The sequence below is a fragment of the Diplotaxodon limnothrissa genome, linkage group LG5, assembly GCF_057381915.1.
Source record: "Diplotaxodon limnothrissa isolate DT_005_m linkage group LG5, D_limnothrissa_male_GT1.1, whole genome shotgun sequence".
Classification (NCBI taxonomy): domain Eukaryota; kingdom Metazoa; phylum Chordata; class Actinopteri; order Cichliformes; family Cichlidae; genus Diplotaxodon; species Diplotaxodon limnothrissa.
The window spans coordinates 22,871,867-22,897,222 of NC_140600.1; the positions used below are offsets into that span (position 1 = coordinate 22,871,867).

General features: G+C 39.3%; 1 protein-coding gene across 1 annotated transcript; it reads right to left on the bottom strand.

Annotated features, from left to right (window-relative positions):
• Positions 1–11,544: 11,544 nt before the first annotated feature.
• On the bottom strand, positions 11,545–16,070 carry frs3 (fibroblast growth factor receptor substrate 3). The gene is made up of 5 exons (XM_085354279.1): positions 16,005–16,070; positions 15,670–15,856; positions 14,443–14,604; positions 12,932–13,053; positions 11,545–12,849 (listed from the first exon to the last, which is right to left on the bottom strand). Exons 1-5 carry the CDS (start codon positions 16,068–16,070, stop codon positions 11,545–11,547), a joined length of 1,842 nt encoding a protein of 613 aa, XP_085210405.1.
• Positions 16,071–25,356: the final 9,286 nt, after the last annotated feature.

Below are 25,356 nucleotides of genomic sequence, written 5' to 3' on the forward strand. Positions count from 1 at the left end.
ACCTTGTATGTGAGGAGCAGGATTTTGAATTCAATTCTGGACTTAACAGGGAGCCAATGAAGGGAAGCCAAAACAGGAGAAATCTGCTCTCTCTTTCTAGTCCCTGTCAGCTGCAGAATTTTGGATTAGCTGAAGACTTTTCAGTGAGTTTTTTGGACATCCTGATAATAATGAATTACAGTAGTCCAGCCTGGAAGTAATGAATGCATGAACTAGTTTTTCAGCGTCACTCTGAGACAGGATATTTCTAATTTTAGAGATGTTGCGCAAATGGAAGAAAGCAGTCTTACATATTTGTTTAATATGTGCGTTGAAGAACATATCCTGGTCAAAAATGACTCCAAGGTTCCTCACAGCGTTACTGGAGGCCAAGGTAATGCCATCCAGAGTAAGAATCTGCTTAGATACCATATTTCTAAGCTTTTCAGGGCCGAGTACAATAACCTCAGTTTTATCTGAATTAAGAATCAGAAAGTTAGCGTCCATCCAGGTCTTTATGTCTTTAAGACATTCCTGCAGTTTAACTAATTGGTGTGTGTTATCTGGTTTTATGGATAGATAGAGCTGTGTGTCATCTGCATAGCAGTGAAAATGTATGCTATGTCTTCTAATGATGCTGCCTAAGGGAAGCATGTATAATGTAAACAGAATTGGTCCTAGCACTGAACCCTGTGGAACTCCATAATTGACCTTAGTGTGTGAAGAGGACTCTCCATTTACATGTACAAATTGGAGTCTATTAGATAGATATGATACAAACCACTGCAGCGCAGTACCTGTAATACCTGCAGCAAGTTCTAATCGCTCTAATAGGATATTATGGTCAACAGTATCGAACGCAGCACTAAGGTCATTCCACTTAGTTCTCACTTTTGAAGTTGTCCATGCTTTTAGTTAGTTACTTTTGAGTGTTCCTAATTTTATTTAGTTATTTAATTGTACAGCAGAGGTTTGGTAATGATTCCACGTCGTTTCTTATCTCGGTTCACAACAACACATCAAACGCAGAAAAGAGAAAACATCCTTGGCTTTATTTTTCTTTAAGCCAAAAAGAAATTGTGAGCAGATCAGCCTTAATCATTCACGCTGACAGAGAGCGAAAGAGCAAATTACACACATGAAAAAGACAGACTACTTAACTTTAACATGACTCCTCAGGTACAGGTGTAAAGGCGAACAAGGATAATGTGTGCAGCATCACTCTTCATTAACCTCAAAATGCATACACGCAATGAAAAGGGTGTCACTAGACTTTACACAGTTATGTGAACAAGAAAGTTTTCACAAGACTATGTAGTCCTGTGAAAAACTAAGTGCATCCTTAATGCTTCCATAGGAATTACAAGTGTAATAAGCAGCCAGGTGCTGCTAATCAAATCCAGTTGATTAACTGATCATCATCAAGAGTGAGCGCCTTTATAAAAGCAGAAGCTCTGGCAGTTTGTTGGCCTGGAGGATTCAGGTGTGTGTTAACACAATCCCAAGGAGGAAAGACATCAACAATAATCTTAGAGAAACAATTGCTGCTGCCCACCAATCTGGTTAGACGTATAAGGCCATTTCCAAAAATGTGAAGTCCATCATTCTACAGTGAAAACAACAGGGAAACATGTGAGAGAGCTGCCAGTCTTCCCTGGGACAGATGTTCCAAGCAAATTTTACTAAGGGGTCAGACCATGCAAACATCACAGAAGTAGCTGAAACAAGAACTACAACTTAGTACAGTCCATCACATTAGAAAAAGACATAACAATTATAGCCATAATGCACAGCACCGTGTTAAGTGAAAACCAAACATATTAGCACAGACAAACCAGCAGTCAAGCACGGTGGTGGAGGGATGTGCTGCTGTAGTCCAGATATCAGTAGGCCTTTACGTGAGCTGTGAATAAATGCATGGCCTCCAGTCTCAATGAACTGCAGCTATGCTCTAAAAACAACTAGCCAAAATTCCTCCCCAATGATATGAAAGACTGATGAAGTCATACAGAAAATTACTTCAAGTTATTGCTGCTAACAGTGGTTCTTCAAGCAACTGAATGAAAGGACTGAATGAAATGTTTTTGATGACTGTATTATTTCTATAGGAAATGGTAACCCTTTTTAAGCCCTAAGGCTTTAAACAAGAAGGAAGCAGCTCTTATCTCATAAACACAGGTTAGTTATTTTACATCAAAAGAGTCATCTACACTTCTTATATATGTTTAACTTTCTTCATAGTAAATCATTTACTCCAGATATGGGGAAGTTGGGGATTATAAATGTTAAATGAGGAATGCAGCTGTATTTACAGCACAAATGTGTCACATTTTTAATATACTGGATACAGGTTTATGTTCACATTATTGCTTTTACTGAGAATGCAATGTCCATTTATGGTCTACATAACCATAAGTTTCTTGCAACTGATATACCAGTAACAGTGCTGTAATTGGTGCAGTTTTCAGCTACTTATAGTTAGTCTGTCAACAGATCATTTACAATTTGCCCTTTACATTGCTGTAGTTGATGACATGCTTAAAGACAGTCTATAAAATTAAGTTCAGTTTAAGCACATTTTGCTTATCTTTCTGTGTCATTCAACAGTCAGTTAATTTGTTCCATTTTTTTCTGGCACAACTGACAGGAACAGAAGGAGCAAGTCATAGCAAAAGCTACCACAGGAGTGATGGATACCTATGAATCTACTGCAACAGTGGGCTAACTAGTTGCATGCTGAGATGCACGTGAAGATGAAGGCTGAAAGTGTTTTTGGTTTGTTTGTTTTTTGCCTGTCCAAACAGGACAGTTTAGCCATCAGAATTGTTGTCTGAAGGCCAAGAAAGATGCCAAGCGGATTTACTTTACCAACTGGATTATCATGGCCTTGCCATATTGGTCCATTTGATTGACCTTTATTATAATTATGTATTTATTTGATTTGATTTTCGGTTGTTACAGACGGGACAGACATGACTGGGGGATAGGACAGGGAGAAAGAATGAAAGAAAGAGGAAGAGAAAAAAATAGAGGGGGGAAGAGATGGTGAGAAAGAGGGGAAGAAAAAAAAGAAAAACAAACAAAAAAAGAGCAACATAATAAATACAACACCATCACAATAAACTAGCTAACAGGAGAGATAAAAGTAGATACTAAATATTACATGTTACTGTGCAGCACGCAAGATCGACAGGGCACAATGTGCTTTGAGGCAGCAGCCAAGAAAGCTGTAGTTTGTGTCTGTGAACACCTGTGTGGATCAGCACACTTGTATTCAAAAGGTTTCTCCATGTAATGATCTGCTAGTGAGTGTGGGGAGCCATAGCCCCGTCCCCTAGGACATGAAGCAGGTATGGAGGAGATCCAGGTCCCAGACATCCAGAGGGCCCAGAGTACGAGGACCCAAGGAGGACCACCAGGGGGGCAAAAAGTGTTGTTTTAATCCAACTAGTGCAGGGCTCATTTACTATGACAAATAATAAATAGTCACCAGAGCACTGCATTTAGGATTTGAGTGGGGGATTGTGACTGCTATTTTCATACAATGGAAGACAGGTGCACACTGTGAGGTGTGAAATTCCCCTGCTGCTAAAAATGAGTGTGTGTATGGCTGGTATGCAGTAACTCCTGTATAAATCCACCAAACTTTGTGTCTTCGACCTTTAAATGCACAGTTGCTGCTTGCAGGTTTGAATGCATGTGAAACAATCCCTCTGGCTGTTGTTCAATGATGAGCTCAAGTGTTTCTAGTGAAATCACAGACAGCCAATTACATTTCTGGTATTTCAGGTTCTATGCTCACATAGAAATCAGACACCCAAGCAACAAACAGCAGCATGAGTTTCAAGACACAGTGAAAGGCCATTGTACATCTACTGATGTTCTCTTATTAATCACTTTAGCTAAAGCCACCGAGCCTCCCAGTAAAGTGGTGCTTTGTTACTTTCTGATAGAATAACCAGACAATTATATGAACACAAGGCTTTAAAGAATATATTTACATTTTGGTGTAAATCGAATGCTCACATGAACCACGTTCTCTGTACATATAATTACCAGCACAGAGAGAGAAGTGCTTAAAAGATGTTAATATTGAGCTGCAAAAATAAATCTGGAATAAAAATCACTATTTCATTGTTGGTTAATCCACAATTTGAAGAGTAAATAAATCCTCTTGTGCAGGACATTGAGCTACTCGTTCTGCTTGAGATGGCCTTCATACATTTAACATCACTCATCTCCGTTGACTAAAGGCATTTCTGTCAGCTCACCTCTTAGCTTCCGTGCCTGAGGATGAATGATCTTCAATGCAGCGCTTTGGGTATTGTATTACAGGCATTTCATAAGGACAGTTTCACATGCTTGTGGAACAAAGCTTTTCTCTTCTTAAAGTTATCAGGTTTCTTATGACGTTAATCACATCTTCCCCACTTTTCTTTAATTCTTAAACTCTGATTGTAAAAAAAAAAAAAAAATTCAGTAAATGCCATAATGTAAGAACAACGAGGCACATGATCCTGGAGGGGAAAAAGCTTTGCTACTGATATGTCGACATGAAGAAAAAACAGACACCATTTAGTGCACAGCGGAGTTTTTTTTGTTTGTTTGTTTTTTTCCATAGCTTCATTTTATTATTAGAATTACATTTACTTTTACATTTTGGACAAATCCACACTCTATATTTGATAAAATTCAGGGTAAAATTCACCAGATGTCAGGCTCACCTTATTTTTGGGATGAAGAGGAGTTTAGATAACATACAACGCGTCTCTGTGTGGAATGATTTAAGAATGAAAATGACCCAAAATGACTTTTTTGACATCTCAACAAATGAAGCTTTTTATAATCACCTCTAATGGCAGCATGATAAGACCATCACTGCATACTCATTAATAAGCCATGATTGGACACAGAAACGTACAACAAATATCTGAAGAAAGTTTTTCAAACTGAGACCAAAACATAAAGAAGTCCCCCCCCTCATTTTCATAAAAAATATTAAGCATGATTAAACCTTCAGCTGTGCATTCAAAACTCAAGGAGAGTCTACAACAGCAGTGAGTCACTCAGGCATCACTCTGATGAGTCAGAGTGCCTGCAGCTCCTTGCAGGTCCCAGATTTTGTCATGCTCAAGCATATTTGGCACTCATTCAATTCATAAATTCATATAATAGTCACAAAGTTAGCCCAAACTGTATGTAAATACACAAATCAGTCACAAAAAAAATGTACAGCTCAGACCCGTACATGTACATCACCCCCGGTGGCAATTACACCCGGACGAAAACAAACCAGATTTAAAATAAAAATAAAAATACACAATAATAATAATAACAATAATGATATTACAGTTTTCTGATGCTTTTCTATATTTTTGACAAAGATCTTGTAGCATGAACGAGAAGTTGAGGTGTTACAATATGCCATTTTTATGAATATTCATGGAAAGCACTGATGAAGACGATGTGATGTATAACTGCTGGCCTTTCTGTTCCCACTGTATTCTTTAAACCCAACACATGATTCATATACACCCCCCCCAAAAAAAAAAAAAAATTAAAAAACAAACAAACAACAAAAATGATGTTTTATTTCCTCATTCAGCTATACCTACAGAAGCTGCAGCTGATGGGAAATCAGTCACCTGACAGTTAGATGACAAAGACAATAATCTTTACTTATAATCGACGATGCATGCTGCACAACACACTAGTCATGATTCACACCTTTCCAGTCATACTGAGTTTGGCTTTTTCACTGCTCAGACTTTTACAAATCACTGTGCGTCTCAAGTTGGCTCAAATAAAAACTCTGAAATATTCAGATTCAATTTCAACAACTTAAAAGAATGGTCCCACATTTTTAGGAAAAATGCTTTATCTGCCTTCAAGAGTTGGATGAGAACACCACCAATCTCATGTCTTTACAGTAAATATAAAGCTGCCACTTGCAGACTGCTAGTTCAGCGTGAAGATTGTCAGCTACTTGAAGCAGCTGCCCTGTTTAAGTCCAAAGGTAGTGGAATCTGCCAAGCAACACCTCTGAGCCTCGGCAATTTCTATTTTAACTACAGTGCTTAACAAATAAAATAATCAAATTAAAATAAAATAAAAAAATTTAACAATGCTGTTAATAATGTGAATTCACATTTTAATACCCAAACTTGAGCTGGCAAACTGGATTTCTCCGAGAAGTCTCAGAAATTAATCAAGCGTATGTCTCTTTTCTTCAACTATAATGACACCTTCAGAAAAGATTAAAAATAGACATTTTATCCACGTGTTTCAAACTTAAACATTTTGTCAGACAGAAACGATTCATAATACTACCACAGTATGCTTCTTATGTACAGTAGTCATTCTAGATAGCTTAACTTCACTGACAGTACTCCTCTTTGCTCCTGAACGTCCATTTTTATATTCATTTGGCTTTAAAAACACAAAATCAGCTGAGCAGGACTTTGACAAGCAGAGCGCCTGCAAATAAAGATAGGATGCTTTTCAGTCTCTAAGTCAAGTTGAGCTAAGCTAGGTGGGAGCATGATAAACCTTATCATTTTAACACATATAAAGCTGCTGAACTGGCAAGTCATTCAGGATAAATAAGCATTTTTAAACCGTGTAAACTAAAATAAAATAAAAATGAATCAATTTATCACTTCATAACAACTCTAAAGTGGTGAGTTATGAATATTTTTATAACAGCATTTTAAAAGGTAGTTAGCCTACCAACACAAGTGGCTGCTAGCATTAGCTGTCTACTAGCCTTCCCCTATGCTTTTTCAAATAATTAAACAGTAAAATAGTATTTAAAAAAAACAAAAACAAAATGAAATTCTATTTTTTTTTAATTTTCTTTTAGTATTTTAGTGTTATGTTACTTAACACCAATGTGCTCTCCAAGTTACCCAAGATTGCCAGCGTTAGCTGATAAATTAGCATGTCACCCTCTGTTCAAAATGTGCCAAATAAAAAAACCCATCATGGCAGCAGATGACATGCTAAAATTGAGGCTTCAAACCAGGGCTTCACAAACCTATGTCTACATCTTTCACATCACATAAGTGTCTGTGGCATCAATCTAACTCTTAGTAAGAAAGCAAATATTCATTTTTCCGAAAATGCCAAACTTCTCTTTTAACAAACTTCATTTAAGAAAAATAAAGAGGGAAAAAAAAAAATACAGTGATTGACCATCAGGATTGACTACAAAGTACAACACAAAAGACTAAAAGGCTATTTTGCTTTCTGTCTCCAAACCTTCAAGAGGTGCTGACTTTCTTTTCTCCATCAGGATGCTACAATCAATGGCAGTAAAGATATTTCTTCAGCTTGAAAATGCAAGGCACAACAAGATTTTATTTTTTTATTTTTTAATGGATAAGGTATGCAATTACGCTTTCACAGTAAACACAAAGAATATATATTATTTTTATTTTGACTTTTATTTTAAAACAACCCCTTCAAATAAATGCTGTTTTGGGGAACCTAATGGGAGGACTCGTTGCCACTTGCCCTGCAGATTGCACAAGCAGAAACAACCACACCACACTGACAACCTCATAGACACCTGTGTGAATCATGCCTTAGGCATAAATACTAAAGTTTATGAAAAGTAAATGCTTGAGATAGCATCGGCACCAGGCCAATCACAGTGAGTAATGAGGTGGGTGCCGTTATCTTATGGCCCCCGAGTTCGTTTGACCTCAGCAGCGAGTATTTTGAAGCTGAATGATTTGAAAAACAATTACTTAAACGTCATTGATTATTAATCAATAAACAGTGGCAATCACGGTAATGGTGCAGAATTTTATAACACCTATAAAACCACACGTAACATTATTCTGAGAAAATGAATGATTGACTTACGGAGTCGTTTATGATACATCACCACAGCTTTGAAAAATGTAATGCAATAAACTCTGAAGTATTGGCAATGGTAACATAATATATGGCACTGTTCATGTTGAGCTAACTGACAGTCAAGAAAACATTTTTCTTTTTAAAGTTAAATTCACTCTACTGAGGCTGACAAATGAACATTGTATCTCAAATAATAAGATTCATAGACAAACATGATTAAATACATTAAGACCACACTTCTTTAGACTATACATTTCAATAATCTTCAAATATTGGTCCAATTTGGATTGGCAAAACAATGAATTACATATTATTGCAAAAAATGTAAACATCCCTCTGATGTATCACAACAATGTCCTCACAAATCTAGCAAAAACGGCAGCTACAAGTTGGTCTTTTTTTTTTTTCCCTTTATAAATAGGAGAGTTAACGTGTTTTTTTGTCAAAGAACAAAATCAAAAACAACAAGCAACTTTTATGTAAAGTTAGGAAGCTAAGTTACACTTATTTTACTACAATGAAAGCTGATTAACTGCTTTGTCAATCATTTGAGAGTTTCACAGTTTCAGGTTTAATGTTTGTAGTTTTAAATGGATTGTTAAAAAAATGATAGATAACATTTGTTGTTGTAAAATCCTTTTGATCACTTAAAATAAAACATTAGTAGCAGATTTTTTTTAATATTGGTAGCCATCTTTTAACTAATTATCTGAAGATTTTAAATAAGTAATTAGGGCAAAAATATTTTTATAAAAAAAAAAAAAAAAAAACTTGCTGGTTACATATTATCAAATTTTAGAAAATCTGAACATTTACTACTTTATCTTGAAAGTAACAGTAGTACAACAATATTTGAGCAATAATTCAAAATTTTACATCTATAATGGTTCACACAAGTTTTTATTTCTGTTTTGTTTTTCTATTTGAGGAAAATATCTGAAGTGGGAATTGAAATATGATAATATATAGTTTCAGGGAACAGAAGAATTTAGGTTTTAGGTTTCAGCTTCACGTAAGCACATAAGAGTCCTTACAAATTTTTAAGATACTAATATCCAATACTGCAATATAAACATTTATTTTGTTTTCTCTCTTTCAGGCACATTAAACAAAAAGAATTACCCAGCATTTTTTTTTCTTGTTATTTATTTATGACTTTACACTCTGGCCAACTCTGTTTGGATCAGCTGGTTGTTTTGTTGCTGTTGAGTGCCCTCTGTTGGACAAACCATGCAACATCAACAGCATGGTTGAAGGGTGTTTTTTTTTGTCTCTTCTCTACCTTTTTAATTTTTATTTATTGAAAATTATAAACCCTAACACTAATATATCAGCAAACAGCTAATATCGTCCGATAACATCTGCACACCAATAAATTGGTTGGGCTCTGTTTATTCTTAACACATTTTAAAAGGTTGTTTCCACTCAGCTTGAATACTTCAATTCATGCACAGATGTTAAAAAATACATTTTTGTCTCATTTAATGGAAATGCTTAGAAAAATGCGTGAAAAAAAAAAGAAAAAAAAAAAAAAAAAAAGACCAACTTCAGCTTAATGCCACAATACATCTGCATCTGAAGGCCCGCACATGTGTAAACATAGAACATCTGGCCTTCCTTTATAGGCTGAAAACATCACCCTGATGTGAACGCTCATTTAAAAAAAAAAAAAAAAAAAAAAAAAAAAAAAAAAGCAGAACAAAGAAAGAGATCTGTGTGCTTCCATTAACTCTCCCCATACCAGACAGTTAGTTAATCAGAAAACAATCTCGATTACATGAAATATTGGTCAAATAAAACATTCAATTAAATGGTACGTGACATTTCTACAGCTCTGAGAAAACAAAACAAAACAAAAAATCTCAGGAGAACACAACAATGCTACTTCTATCAACGATATGATAAGGATCTGACATCACATTTTTTTTCATGTAGCTTACATGGGCTACTGTCAGTATGTACAAGTAGCAGCATAAAAACCACCCTAACAGTGATTATCAGACCACAAGATTACCATTCTTATATGCCCCTTCGAAATGGCTGTCGATGTGGATGAGGTGGAATGTGCAGATTTTATTATTTTAGCTTGTGTTATCCTTAAAAAGCAGGATTTTCTTTTTTCCTTTTTGTCTTCTGACTGTTCTCCTCTTATGCCTTTCTGTCCTATAGATTTCTACCATCCCAAATGGCACATTTGATTTTATTCATCGTACAGTTTGGAATTAAGTTTTGGCACTTAAAATATAAATACAGTCTTTCTTTTGTTTAAAATATAATTAAGCACAGTTATAACAGTAATACATCAGTGTCCAGTGGTAATCTGAGGTGAAACTTTGGTCTCCATATTACCAACTGGACTACAAAACGCTGGTCGTCACGTGGAAAACAAAACAAAACAAAAAAAGAGAGAGAGAGAATAAATTAAAGTGAAATAAATAAATAAATAAATAAATAAATATCTGTTAATTGGTTGACAATTTCTCTCACAAAAATCTTCAGTGGATGATTTTGCGACAACCCTTTTCAAACAGAACATCCGTACCTGATAACTGACAACATTTTGTGTGAGGTTATAGCTTAATGCCACGATTTGAGGTTATCAGCATCTCTTTCAAGAACATTTAAATAAACTATCTACATTATTATCTCCGGGAAATATTTGAACCCCTGTTTTTGGTAAAAGGACACAACCTGTGGCTCCAGTGGCGCGGGAGTGGTGACAAAGAGCGTTTCAGCGGCCCAGGGTCAAAAGTGCAACGTGACAAGCGTGAACCTCCTGCAGGTTTGAGATGATAAGCAGGAGGTGTGATCAAAGTTGATATGCTACTTTTTCAATTGCTGCATGTTGACAGGAGGGAGCTAAAGCTCATTTAATGCATGTGTGCTACTTTCACCATCATTTAGTTTAGTATATTTCTTCAAATATCACATTCTCTTCGATTTGTTTAAGCCATCATTTTTTTTAAGCTAGGACTGAACTAAATAACTCCTTAAAAAAGGAAAAAAAAAAAAAAAAAGATGAAATACAATTCCATAGGATTGTGTGCAAAATGCTCTATAGGCATACAGTAACAAATAATGGTCTCTTCTACTAGCCACAACATTAGATTTAAGTGCTTTTGATGAGGTATGAACATTGACCAGTATCTGGGAGGAACCATTACCATCCTTCATGCTAACAACATAATTTCGGAGATGAGGTTCATAACTCTGACACTCAAAGTGTTTGGCAAACTATATGATAGGAGCAACAACATTTATGAGTGTGGATGGTTTTAAAAGATTTGCACTAAAACATTATGGCAACGACTGCTTCTACGTATAACTCTCTGCTAAACTCTCGGCCAAACTAAGCCAAAAGTCAAATATACATATATTTTACATACACATATGTGACTTTATGGTTAGATATAATAATATTCAAATATCCAGCAATTATCTGCAACAAAAAAAATGCAGATTTCTCCAGAGAGCTTTACACCAAATATCTGACAACACAAAATAAAATGGCAAATTCTCCTCAGAGATTTCTCTTTTGCTTGTATATGCACAGTTAGGTTTCAGTAAGTTTCTAATTAGGTACCTGTACTGTACTGATCAGCCCGACAGTTGAATGGATGGATGACAGTGAAGGGTCCAGTGTGCTAAGATGAGGATAAGCCTTCATCTGTCTTCATTGCTCCTTCTCAGTTCGAACACCATTTACAGAGGCAGGTCTGTGCTGTTGTGGCGAGTCTTTCTGGAAGTCCCATCATCCCTGGGCAGAGCTTTCTGCAGGTTGGACATGGCAGCGGTCTTCTTTAGGTCAATGACTGCGTAGCATTCGCTGCGCCGGGGTGCCTGCGGACCACATTTTTTGGGTGGTAGGCGCTGGTGCTGTGGCTGGGTCTGGGCACCCCCGCTGCTGAGGGCTTGGCAGGGAGGCTCTCCTTCCAGGTCCACCTGGATGTAATTCAGCTGCCGCGAAGGAGGCATGTGGCTGTGCTCACAACCTCCAACCCCTGACCTCGATCGTCTGCGGAAATCAAAGCTAAATATTCGCCCCCCTCTGTCTGGGTGACACGGCCGTGGATGCGGGGGGCAGGCGTGTCGAAGCCGGGGAGGCTGAACCTGCTCTGTGTTGACATAGTTCTGCAGGGCGTCTCTGTGTATGCCCCGGCCGTCTTGATGGTAACCATTGGGTGTCCCGGGGCCTTCTGAGAATTCGTACTCATCAAAATCTTCCTCTTCTTCTTCATATTCCTCATCATCCTGGTCATCGTCTTCCTCTTCCTGCTCATCATCCCGCTGGAGAGCGCTGTACTCCCACACCGGCGGCAGAGAGGGTAAGTTCTCGTAGTTAAGCAGAGCTGTCCGACGATGAGCTCCACCCATGCCCCTCTCACAGGAGTACCCCTGCGGGGGTAGCGATGTCGGCCCGTGACCGTGTAAGAGGGAGTGAGAATGACTGTCCCCGGTGCTGCTACTGCTGCTTGAACCTACGGATTGCGACACGCTGCTGGGACTCAGACGCTGCTTACGGCCACTTCGCAGGCCGTTGATATTCTCGTACGTGAGCTCGCCACTCTGGCAGCCCTCCTGGTGCTCATGGCCCAGGTGCCGGTGCATGTGATGATGGAAATGGTGGTAGGAGTGAGAGTTGCACAGGTGCATAGAGGGCTCGTCTCCTTCCGTCTCTGAGCTTGCTGCGCCCTCTACTGGCTGAAGGTTGTGAGGATTGTGCCCGTGCCTCTCCCTCTCTCTCTCCAGCAGATGCCGTTGCGCTGGAGTGGGACCCAGCATGAATTTGACCTCCTGCGAGGACGTCTGTAGGAACACCTGAGGATCTTTATGCTCCTCGAGGGGACAGCACCGCAGGTTGGACTGCGGATTTCCTTGGCCCCCTACAGGCATGGCTCCCCGTGTTGTTTCAGGAAAAGTGCTAGGCCGTACCTCAGGTAGAGAGTGCACACAATGACGCATGGAAAGATCCCCCTCCATGCTCACAGTATTTACATAGGTGTGGGTCTGTAAGAGAAAATAAAGACTTTGTTACATTGGCGAAACAGCACAGCTAAAGTCCAGTTAAAAGCGCACTCAGAGGTCTCACCTGGTCTTCCAAACCCATGAGGCTATGTCCATGATCATCAGCAATCGATGGTTGAGAGGAATCTCCTCTGATTGGATAACCAGGGTATCCATTGGGAAAAGCCTGGATAGGAAATGCTGGAGCTGGTACAGGTAAAGAAAAATAAATAAATAAATCAAGTGAGGCTGTCACGTAAAGTATTAAATGTTAAAGTGTTATTTAAAATCCTTTTTGCAGTAAATCAGTGGATACATAAAAAAACAAACAAACAAAAAACAAAAAAACCCACAACATTAAAAAGGGATTATATCAACAAGAATAACAAATCACCAAAGAAGAAGGAACTTCACCAAAGCAAACCTTTTAAGACCAGCAGCACTTTCACAATCAAAAATAAAATATGACAATGTTTTGATTTTTCATGTTTTGTTTTTTTTGTTTTATCCTCCAGCCAAAGAGGATAACAGTGATATCCATTTTTAGGACCATTTGAAGTGCTTGAAGGAATGCTTGAAGTGCATTTACAGAGGTTCAGTTAGCTGACATGGTAGTGTCTTTTCCTAATACAGTAATGTAAATGTAATAATGAAAGCAAGTCTTTCTGGCTGTGTTACGCTTCAAAGTGTGAAATGAGATGAGATGTCACTACGCATTTGTTGGTTAAACCTGAAGCAATTGATGTTGTCGCCACTTGGGGGCAGTAGAAACTATTTTACCTTCAAATAGTGAACCTGTTGCCAAACTGTTGTCTTCTTTAACACATGCAACCGTTAATGAGCAACATGACTGCTCAACACTGACTCTCTTCTGGCTCTGTTTTGGTGTTCACTGATTTTGAATGGAAATCTTAGGCTCTTTAACCTAAAGGCTCCTCAGTAAGCGTTCCACTTTGCTATTAGGCCCTGGACAGGCTACCTGCCTCTCACTAAAGTAGCAGAGACTGTAAACAAATATGACAAAACTGGGGCAAACTTCATAACCTGAAAGGCGTCTCACAAAACTCCTAATGGGGAAAAGAGGCTCATTTGTTTTTCCTCCAGAAACTGACAACTTTTCTTCAATTATGAGTTCAAGATTAAGCATTTCAAGAATGAAAAGGTCTAATATGTCATTTAGAAGAATGTGACATGGAAACCTCCATTTCTCACACACTGATTAGGCATTTAACTTATCAGGCAGCTGTTTCATCTCATTTTGATGCCAGGAACTGTTTAAACAGTGGCAACCAAAGACTCAAAGAAACCGTTTAATAGGTTAACTGGCAACAGCTCGGTAGCATGACTTGGTATAAAAAGAGTTTCCTAAAGAGGCTGAGTCATTCAGAAGTAAAGATGGTGATAGACTCATCACTCTGAGAAAGTGTGTGGGAAAATAGTTCATCAGCTTAAGAAAAACACTCCAAAATAAAGTTGCAAAGCCTTTTTTGTAGAAGTTCTGCTAAATTTAGCGACGGATTACTGCATCTAACATCTGCAATTAGTCTCAAAGTGCATCCTTTTGTTTGTGTGCGCGTTTGGTGTTGTGTGACTCACTGTTGGGTGTCTGTGGTGTGCGAGACATGTCCATCTCTGGTGTGTGACCGCTCCGACTCATCATCATCGACTCTTCCACCACGTTGATGCTGTTGCACTGCATCAGCTCCTGGAGCAGATTAAAGATCTCTTCTGCCCGAGAACACTTGAATGCAAAGATTCCTATTTTTAAAAAAAAAAACAAAAAAAAAAAAACCCAGAGCACAATGACAACACGTTTAGGACGTACAAAGGTCTCTTCTTACTTGAAAGAGACATCGGCCATATTACAGAGGTGGTCGGTTCCTTTTTTCTCGATCACTGAGAGAGAAGTCTGGTTTGTTTTGGGACTTGAACAACTGCATTAAAGTCAGGTTCAGTGCCTCAGGTGGAAATGGCCACAGAGAGGTTCTGTATATGGATTTGTTTAACTTCCTCACTGAGAATGTTTGTTCACATATGAAGGTAGATCCAAAGAGAGCCAACATCTTCTGAGCATGTTTCATCATGTGGGTAAACTTCTCCTCTTTGAGAGGAGAATAAAAAAAAATCCAGCAGGGACTTGAAGTGCTCGACCAGCAGTGAAGCCAAAGTCCGACCAAGTTAATTATTTTAGTTACATCAACTACAGTTAATATTTAGCACCGACTTACATGACACCACATGATTTGTGGTGCAATGCAAAAATACCAGTTTCACTTCTGGATTAATTTCGGTCACTTCATCTATCACTTGCTTCAAAAGACTGACATTTTTTTCCTGTCGGGTGGACATCGACGGATAGCCGTCGGTTAACAGTTTATGTCCCATTTGAGTTCCTGTGTCGCAGATCATCACAGCTCTTGTCCAGAGCTGAGGAGAAAAAGTCAAAACTCCCTGCTTTGTTTTTCACCTGAAGCTCCAGATTTTCTTCAAACTAATTCTTGAACACAGTAATCTGCTCTCCACAAATGTAAGCACGCAAGCTCACCTCTGACTGCCTTTAAAATAAGAGTTGTATTTAATTTCACAAACACCCCCCCCCCCACACACACACACCAAGTCATCCTTTGATGAGTGTTCAATGAATTGGAGCAGATTGCATGACTTACATTTGAATCCTTTCAAATTACCCAAAGTGGCCCACACCTAAAGATACTACAAGGACAACCTAGGTTAGTACAAAAAGACGTACAAAACAACAACAACTCCCACAGCGACTCTACAGGCGTGTAACCAAAGCAGAAAATCAGAGAAAATGTTACTCACCCTGCCCGGTCTGACAGCGGCGGCCGCTCTCAAAAGAAAACAGGTTGGAGTCATAGCCGTAGCGACGCAGGCAGAGATATGGCCACCGGATGGCGTCCCTCTTACGTGTGTGAAGAATGAGCTCAGTTTGGGTGAGCTCCATGATCCCAGAGCCCAGCTCGTTGCCCTCATCGTCTACATTTGTGACCTAGCAGAGGCGGAAACAGCATGACGTGAAGTGAAGGGGAAGGCACGTCAGTTTACTACAGTTTAAATGGACACAAATGGACAGTTGTTATGTAAGGAGGGAAAAAAAAAAAAAAAAAACATATACAAGATTTTGGGGGATTCCTGACCTTAAATTTGGTGAGATGGTTGTCTCGGATGGGGTCTCTGTATAGACAGCTCCAACAGCTCCCCATAGCTTCAGCAGGCCAGCTGAAACCTGTCACGGATGAAGCAAACACTATCACACACAGCGCTCATATAAAAATAAATAAACAAACACTGAATGACTTACTCAGTCCAGGCCATCAGTGTAAAGGGATCCGCGTCTCAGTCCCAGGATCTTCTGCTGGGCATTGGCATCACAAGCCAGTTAGTCTGCTGGATTGACATCTTCCAAAGAGGATTAATGTTCTTCCCCCTGAAACCATGAGGGACGGAGGAGTAGAAGAGTTGGAAATCATTGCAGGAACCTTGTCTTCAACCATATGGAAAGCATGAGTTTGGTCATTGTGAACATCCCAGAGTTTTAAAACTCTGAACCTGTTGCATGTCATCTCCTCCTCCGCACGTTTCCCATCACCTTTCAATTACATGCTGACAAATTTAATTACAAAAAGCAATAAATTCAGAACTTCATGTAGCTATTTTATAATCTTTGAGGACCAAAAACTGTAATAAGACTATTTATTCTTAAGGTTATTTAAAAATAATAATAATAACATGACTGTTTAGAGATGACGGTGTAATGGCTGGATGTCAGTAGTGTTTCTAGATATATAATGGAGTAAATACCCTAATTAGTCAAATTATAGCCTAAGAATGCAACACAGTATCTTGCAGTTATATTTCTACTCATCATGCCAGCTTTCTAGAACCAAAGCATCCAATCAAATGCGGGAAATAGAGGAATTGAGGAAATAGACAGCTCCGGTAATGCCAATGTGGAAGTTTGGGATTTAAAGAAAAAAGGGGGGCGTTTAAAGGAAGTAAGTACACCAATGAATCGTTGCAATAATCCAAACAAACCCCGCAGAACACTTAAGAATACTACAGTCAGTCAAAAAAAAGTACAGGGAGTTCCTTGCACTGAAGTACATCCCAGATCACAAGCGAATAACGAGACCTCCTGCATGATCCCCTGCGTCCCCGTGCACGCATCTGCATCAGCTTTGTAGTTCCAGCTCAGTTTGTGCTCCTCAGAGGGGCCAAAAACACATTTCACATCAACACCGCCGCATTATGTGCGCTCTAACCTGGGCCTCCGCATCTGACTGGAAACACCAGGCTGGTTTTGTCTCCACACCAAATCCACGGCTACCTTGGAAGGGGGGGGGGATGAGTGCAAGCGGGCTAAAGAGCTAATAGCTACATCACACACACTTATCACACGGCCACTGAATGAATGGGTCTCCCTCCCACTGAGCTATTTACAGCCGAAAAATCACAGCCTCGTTGCTCAATTAGCCAAGCCGACGCAGAGCCCAAAACAAGCCGCCAGCGAGGCTGCCGCCTGCCCCGCAAACGCGATCGTGCAGCCACGAAAACAGCACAGTGACACCAAAAGCACAACGACACAGTTCAATGACCATCTGTTCTCGTTGGTGTGAGGATACAATAGCGAGAGCGCACAGCAATCACCGGGTAAGTGGAGAGCGACAAGCGATGGTTTGCTACTCACATGTCTGGCACGGATTTTTTCTTTTCTTTTCTTTTGTTTTTTTTAAATATCAGTCCTAATGCGAGGTGAGCCTTGAGACTGCGGTTAGTTATCGGCGGCTGCTGCTGCTGCTGGTGGTGTTGGTAGCGGGGATGTGGCACTTGCACCTCAGAGACGCGAATAAAAAAAGATGCAGTGAGAGCAGTGAAAATGTTATTTTTTCCTCCTATTACGCCCCCCTACTGCAGCACGGGCCTCTGCCTGTATGACATTTCCCAAGCAGCTGGGGTGAGAGTTCACAGCCAGACAACGAGGCTCAAAGCAGCGACAAGAAGGTAAGAAACGCTGGAGGACCACGGAGGGAAAGGTGTGCCTGCTTTGGCCGAAGGAGAGGAGGGGCAAGGGAAAAAAGAGGGGGGGGGGGGACCTTTTAAATGAGGGCCACGTAAGAAAAAAAACATAATTTAGTGTATCAAAGTTTTATTGTCATATGCAGAGTAAAGATATTTGTTTCCCTGTGCAATGACATTCTTCCTTTGCTGTGAAAAAATCCACTTAAAATGCATAAATAGGATAAATGATTATTTAAAAGCAATAGAAACAACTATAAAGAACTACAATGGGTACAATAGAAGAAATACAATAGAGATATAAGATGTTCAAAATATCTACAGATGAAATAGAAAGAATGTAAGCAGCAGAAGGCTGTGTATGTATACAGTTTACAAATATATGTGTACTTAAAATTGTTGAAAAGGAGAGTCACACCTGTTTCTTCAAGTTGTTTTATTTAAGCATTTACAATCACAAAGGATGAAGTGCTGAAGTCTGCTTTAATTAAAAAAAAAAAGACAGGACGTCTAAGCGAGATGACAAAAAGGTAAAGAAACTACAAAGCACCACAGAGCAGAAGAATTTAGCAGCCTGGATGAATGTGAGAAGAAAGCATGTTTTCAAGGCATGACTGTTTCAGCTGCATGTGGGGAAAACTTTAATTTCTTTATAATCATCCATCAGACTTTTAAGACAATATATGAGGGAAAGTTGAAATATAAAACAATTAGACTGTAGCCATCAAAAATCATCAATGTGCAACTGATTTTGAGAATAAAGTCATAATTACGAGATTTAACTCTAAATTATTTTGACAATAAAGTTGAAACATGGAGATTGAAGTTGTCAGTTCAAGTCAGCTCCCATGGCTGCGATACAAAATGTCTTGTGTAGATGAGTTAGTGAAACAACTCGATCAGCTGGCTTATTGTATCTTGTAATACAACATCCTCTTTACTGCACAAGGTTGTAACCATCGAAACCTTGAATCTGTCCATTGGCAGCTATACTATATGGCAGGGGTCTCAAACTCCAGTCCTCGAGGGCCGCTGTCCTGCAACTTTTCCATGTGTCCCTGTTGCAACACACCTAGTAGGTCATTAGCAAGACTATAGAACAGGGGTCCCCAATCCCAGTCCACGAGGGCCGCTGTCCCTGCAGGTTTTAGATCTCACCCTGGGTCAACACACCTGAATCACATGATTAGTTCATTACCAGGCCTCTGGAGAACTTCAAGACATGTTGAGAAGGTAATTTATCCATTTAAATCAGCTGTGATGGATCAAGGACACATCTAAAACCTGCAGGGACACCGGCCCACATGGACTGGGATTGGGGACCCCTGCTTTAAGTGGACAGAAACCAGATTTGGATATCTGTGGGTTTTTATTTCTCCTTCTATACCTAAAATGATGAGGGAGAATTTTCTATCCCTATTAGAAAACGTTGGGAAAGACTGTGACCATTGGACTTCACTACCATTGTCAGAGTTAATCTGATAAAGATGAATGTCCTCCCCAAATTCTTGTATCTTTTTCAACATGTCCCTTCTTCTTACTAAAGCATTCTTCAATAAGTTAGAAAAGATTCTGTCACATTTCATGTGGGGTGGGAAACAAGCTAGAGTTTGTAAATCTATTCAATGACGGTGGTCTTCGCCTGCCCAATTTTAGACACTACTATTGGGCAGCTAACATACAAAAACTCTTACATTGGGTTCACAATGACCTCCCCGTACCGGCCCGGGTACAAATGGAAACAGCATCTAGCTGTTACTTACTATCATCAATACTCAGCTCCAGTGTTGGGCAAGTTACTTTGAAAAAGTAATTAATTATAGTTACTAGTTACTTCTTCAAAAAAGTAACTGAGTTAGTAACTGAGTTACAATATTCTAAAAGTAATTAATTACTCGAAAACTAACTAATCTGTTATTTTAAAAAAATAATAATTTAACCCTCCAGGGTATAATTGGCCATTTTTAACTACTTTTGATTTTCCCTCCACATTTTACCTTTAAAAACGATTTACTTTGCCTTGTTTGGTATCATTCTTTTCAACACAACCTCACGTGTCTGAATTTACAGTTACATTTTCATTTTGACATACTGTATTAACCCAATTGATCTAAAATCACACAAACAACATAAAATCAGAGTAGAAAAAGTTATATTTTTTACTGTAACAACCACAAACATGTTTAATGAATCATATTTCAGAACTTTAAATGCAAATATAACTTGTCAATTTTAAAATCCTATGCACAAGTTTTGCAAACAACAAAGTTATTTGCATCCATTTACCTTTTACCTTGATTTTTTTAAATAACCATTTCAAACTATTTACAGAACAATCAGCTGTTCTGCATCAATAAGATGCCACACAAATTATTTGTGCCACTCCAAAACAATAATTTCTGTCCACTATAAAGGAGAACATCACAGCCTGATACCTGCAGGCCTGACAGCAGCAGGTGTATCACTCCTTTTTCCTACCTGGAGACAGCAGTCGCCTCATTGTTCTGACACACGACACAAAACTATCCACAACACTACACACTACAGTAACTACACAAAACAACACATTAATTACACAGCCCAAACACGCTAAACGTCACAAATCTCTCACATCTCAAAACTCGCTCTCTCTCTTTTTCTGCTTTCTCGCTCTCTCTCTCTGTCACTCCTAAAACTTCCCAGTTTTTTTTTTTTTGTTTTTTGGCTCATAAGCAGAGAGTGCTTGCTAGCGCTGTCCTTAGACAGTAAACGTGACAAAACTATTGATGAAAAAATGCTGCGTATATATTGTTTATCATGACTCTGGTTTTACGTGGCCTATAAACACAATTTAAAAACTGGTATATATCACCTTGTTGCTTTGTCTTTAAGTGGTCATGTGATTGGCTTACCACGACTACTTTATTCTTCCTGAGTGAAACAGCAGCACTCATGCCATTGTTTTGCCCCCTTAGCTCCAGGTGTTGTGCTAGACTAGCTTTCCCAAACTTTTTTTGCTGGGCCCTCCTTTGTTTTACAAGAAAAATGTTTGCGTCCCCCCATCCCCTCCCGCGCGTGCGCGCGCGCACCACACGCACGCACACATACTCCAACCACACACACCCTTATTTTGCTCCATTGCGGTTTATTTCACACCTCAAACATTTAGTAAACAATTAAGCAAATACAAGTAATCTGCAATAAATTACAGGTAGTAAGAAAATAAACTACTAATACGCAGCTGTTTCGTCCACACGTAAATGGTGTTTCGAATCACCGAAAACTGAGATTTTTTAAAACTCCTTTTTTGCGTTTTCCTGTGGACAAGGAATACAGAGTTCGTCACACAACGTCAAAGGTGAGTGCCTTTTTTCACGTCACGCTGTGCGCCACGTTATTCTTTCCATGAGATGAATTGCAGAATAGCAGATAGAGACGAAATGCTGTTAATCTGACTTTCTGCAGGTATTACACGCTTACATATACACATGGAGTTACTGTCCCTCCATTTACAAAGGCAAAGGCGTCACGGTGTGATTATTTTACCTGTATGCTTTGTGTTTCTGTGGCCGCCCTGTGCTAGCGTTTTGTTCCCCCCCTGCAATGGCTCTGCGCCCCCCCTAGGCGGGCCCCACACTTTGGGAAGGTATGTGCTAGACGGTGATTGTGATTACCGTCCGCGGGAGTGCGCGTAGCTGCTTAAAGCTGTCCGGTTGTTCAGTGATGACGCGACGAATCCTACTTCCGGGTCTAAAGTAGTCTGCGTTTAATATGGCTTTTGTGTTGTTAACATGTTTAATGTTATGTATTTTCTTCTATTTAATCTCAAAAAGCTCCTAAAACAGTCAGTAATCCCTGTTGACCTCCCTCGGCTTTTATTACCGCTAATCATTTATTTAAGCTTCGTTTTTAAAACCTTAGGATGTAACTACAGCCCAGCCATGCAGCAGTATATGAATGACTAACCTCATATTGTGGATGGATTATCTCAGTTGTTCTCCTGGCTGAAGTTTGGTCCTTTTACAGCATCCTGCCATGCGATTACATTTGTTCCTGACCACCGAGAACACTCACGTTAACTTTTATCGAGTGGAAAAAAAGTTAGCTTGTTTATATTATGCTAACATAGCTGTGTCGCTAGCGGTCACGTAGCACATCATTATATACCAGTTAGCCCAACTTCAGTAACCCTACAAGCGTCACTGCTGTTTAGTTTTCTGTCTTCATTTATGCTGGAAGTGATAGCAGAGCTGTACGTTTTAATTTGTTTCCAAAACCCCGCAGTCAGGACATGCTATATTGTATTTAGATAGAAGCTAGCGAGCTAACTCCCTGCTAACTTCTAACTCCGTTAAATGTCATAAATTCCGTTTTCATGGATGCCTGGATGTTAAACTCAATTGTTACACCTGGTAGAGCAGAACGCTGATCATTTTATTAAAGATGAAAGACTTTAGACAGTTTTTCAACTCTCAGTAATGCCATAGTGATCGTTTGATATATGGACCTGCAGCGGAGTTTAGGCCCAGACATGGCTAGTGACGTCAGACTGAACAACCGGGTAGTGTCCAGATTACTTACGTAGTCAGCTACTTCCGTGCAACTGATATAAGATGTGGTAAGCTGAACACAGCTTCAACCGTCTGTTTGTTGAACGGACCGCGTTTTCTTGTTAGTAACTGTAACGGCGTTGTAACGATAGGAATAGTAATTAGTTAGATTACTCGTTACTGAAAAAAGTAACGCTGTTATTCCCATCACTGCTCAGCTCACCACTCCCCATCTCTCCAACCCTTGTTTGGGAGAATCAAATAGCTAAGGAACGGCAACTATTGGCAACAGTTCAGAAAATACTTTGGGCTACTTGGGCCGTCTTTGCTAACACCTTTACTAAAGAATTGCAATCTTGTACCTTCAAACACTGACGCGGCCTTTAGAATTTGGAAAGATAAAGGACTTAGGACTGTTAAGGACTTGTACAGTCATGACACCTTTCTATCCTTTTCTGACCTATCATCTAAATACGACCTGCCTAATTCCAATTTTTTCGTTATCTTCAGGCTAGAGATTTTGTAAAAGAACAGTTCCCTGATTTTCCCAATCGGCCTCCAGAAAAAAATCTGGATATCATCCTGCAGACGAACCCTCATGAAAACAGACTTATATCAGCCTTGTATAAAATACTAGATACATTTGTTTCCAAATCTATTTCTCCTACTAAGCTGAGATGGGAGGAAGAGTTACAGACAACCCTGCCAGAACAGCAGTGGGATTCTGCTTTAAAATTGATTCACTCGTCCTTAATTTGTGCCCATCATGCTTTGATTCAGTGCAAGGTGGTCTATAAAGTACATTATACAAACGCAAAATTATCTAAAATCTATGGAACCATTAGTGATGCCTGTAACAGATGTGGACTATCACCTGCAAACCATGTCCACATGTTTTGGTCTTGTTCTAAACTAAGTGCATTTTGGAGGGATATTTTCGACACACTTAGTCAAGCATATGGCCAGACTGTCCCTCCTAACCAACTCTCTGCAATTTTTGGCATTCCCCCCCAATTTAAACGTATTTAGCCCCATCAAACAGGCCTTAGCCTTTACCACTCTACTAGCTCGGAGGCTTATTCTGTTGAAGTGGAAGCTTCCCCACCCCCCAACTGATGACCATTGGGTGAAGGAAGTACTCTTTAACTAACTTAAAGTTAGAAAAACTTAGATTCTCACTAAAAGGTTCTATTAGGAAATTTAACAAAACCTGGAAATCATTTCTCGTATTGGTTGACACCACTACTTTACTTCCTGAGAGTGAAGTGAACTGAGAGAGGCAACATTATAAAGTTGTTTTTTTTGTTTTTGTTATGCTTGTTACTCATTTTCTTTTGTGTGTGCGGTATGTGTGTACGGGTGTGTGACTGGATGATGTGGCTTAGATATTTTTATGTGCGGCGACTGGATCTTCGCGGTGTCTTGTCTAGTGTGGACCTGGAAGAGGGAGAATTCGGGATGGGGGGGTTGGAGGGTGTGATGGACATACAATTGTTCTGAAATCAAAATTGACTTTGCTGTTGCTAACTTTGTATGTCATGGTTGAAATCAACAAAACAAAGTTGGAAAAAAAAATAAAGAAAGTGAGATAGATCTATTCTTTTTGAAAGACTGGATCGCTCCCAGGAGCTCAGTGAATTCCAGCATGATACTGTGATAAGATGCCACCTCTGCAACAAGTCCAGTCATGGAATTTCCTCACAACTGAATATTCCACACTGTTAGTAGTATTATAACAAAGTAGAAGTGATTGGGAACATCAAGCATGAAGTGGTAGGCCATCTAAAATTACAGAGTGGGGTCAGGGAATGCTGAGACACATAGTGCACAGAGGTCGCCAACTTTCCACAATCAGTCATCCAAACTTCATGTGGCCTTCCGATTAACTCAAGAACAGTGCGTAGAGAGCTTCATGGAATGGGTTTCCACAGATGAAAATCATCAAGTGCATTGCAAACTGCAGGATGTAGTGGTGTATCCCCAACAGTGTCACCAGCAAAGCACCCTTACACCATCACACCTCCTCTTCCATGCTTCACGCTGGCAACCATACGTGTAGAGACCATCCGTTCAAGCACAAAGACACGGTGGGTGGAAGCAAAGATCTCAAATTTGGACTCATCAGACCAAAGCACAGGTCTCCAAGAAGGCAAGAAATTCCACAAATAAACTCTGACAAGGCACACCTGTGAAGTGAAAACCATTTCAGGTGGCAATAACATGAAGCTCATTGAGAGATGGCCAAGGGTTTGTAGCACGTTATTTATCAAATTTGTCTTTGCTACACATTTCCATATATCTTGCTTCATATATTTGATGTCTTCTGTATGTGTGTAGAAAGTTGGAAAAATAAAGAAAAACCATCAAATGAGAAGGTGTCCAAACTTTTGACTGTTAGTATGTACGTGTGTGTTTGTGTTTGGGTTTTTTTTCTTTCTCTCCTCCTCCATAAGAAAAAAAATTCTTAACCTATGCTGACGACTAAGCGGCTGTTTTAGTCTCTAAATTTGCTGTTATTTTAAGGAATAATTCAACAACAACAAAAATGTTTTAAAAAATCTATTAGAATAGTTAAAACTTTCATGCAGCAGGTTGTAGTTGCTTATAAAACTGGTTGACCACTGCTCTCTGTTCAAAGATGACAAAATCAACTTATCAGCATCTCTGAAGTAGTTTTCTGAAGGTCTTCAAAGTTTTTGGGGGGTTTTGTCTGCTTTTTCACTCATATGCAGTCCAGTCCTTTTACCTCACCACTTTAATAATAATGGTAACAATAATAATCATAACTTTGGTTTGTATAGCACTTTTTAAAAACACACAGTAACAAAGTGATTGACAGTTTGAATAAAACCACACATTAACAATAAATATAGACGTTACGTTTATGTATAGAATACAGAAAGTCAAACATTTATTCATGCATTAGGTCGAACTCAGGCCACAA

Coding starts and splice junctions, on each gene's coding strand:
- frs3 (XM_085354279.1), bottom strand. CDS start 16,070: ATGGGGAGCTGTTGGAGCTGTCTATACAGAGACCCCATCCGAGACAAC. Junction 15,857..16,004: donor ACCATCTCACCAAATTTAAG/GTCAGGAATCCC, acceptor CGCCTCTGCTAG/GTCACAAATGTAGACGATGA. Junction 12,850..12,931: donor TCATGGGTTTGGAAGACCAG/GTGAGACCTCTG, acceptor TTTCTCTTACAG/ACCCACACCTATGTAAATAC.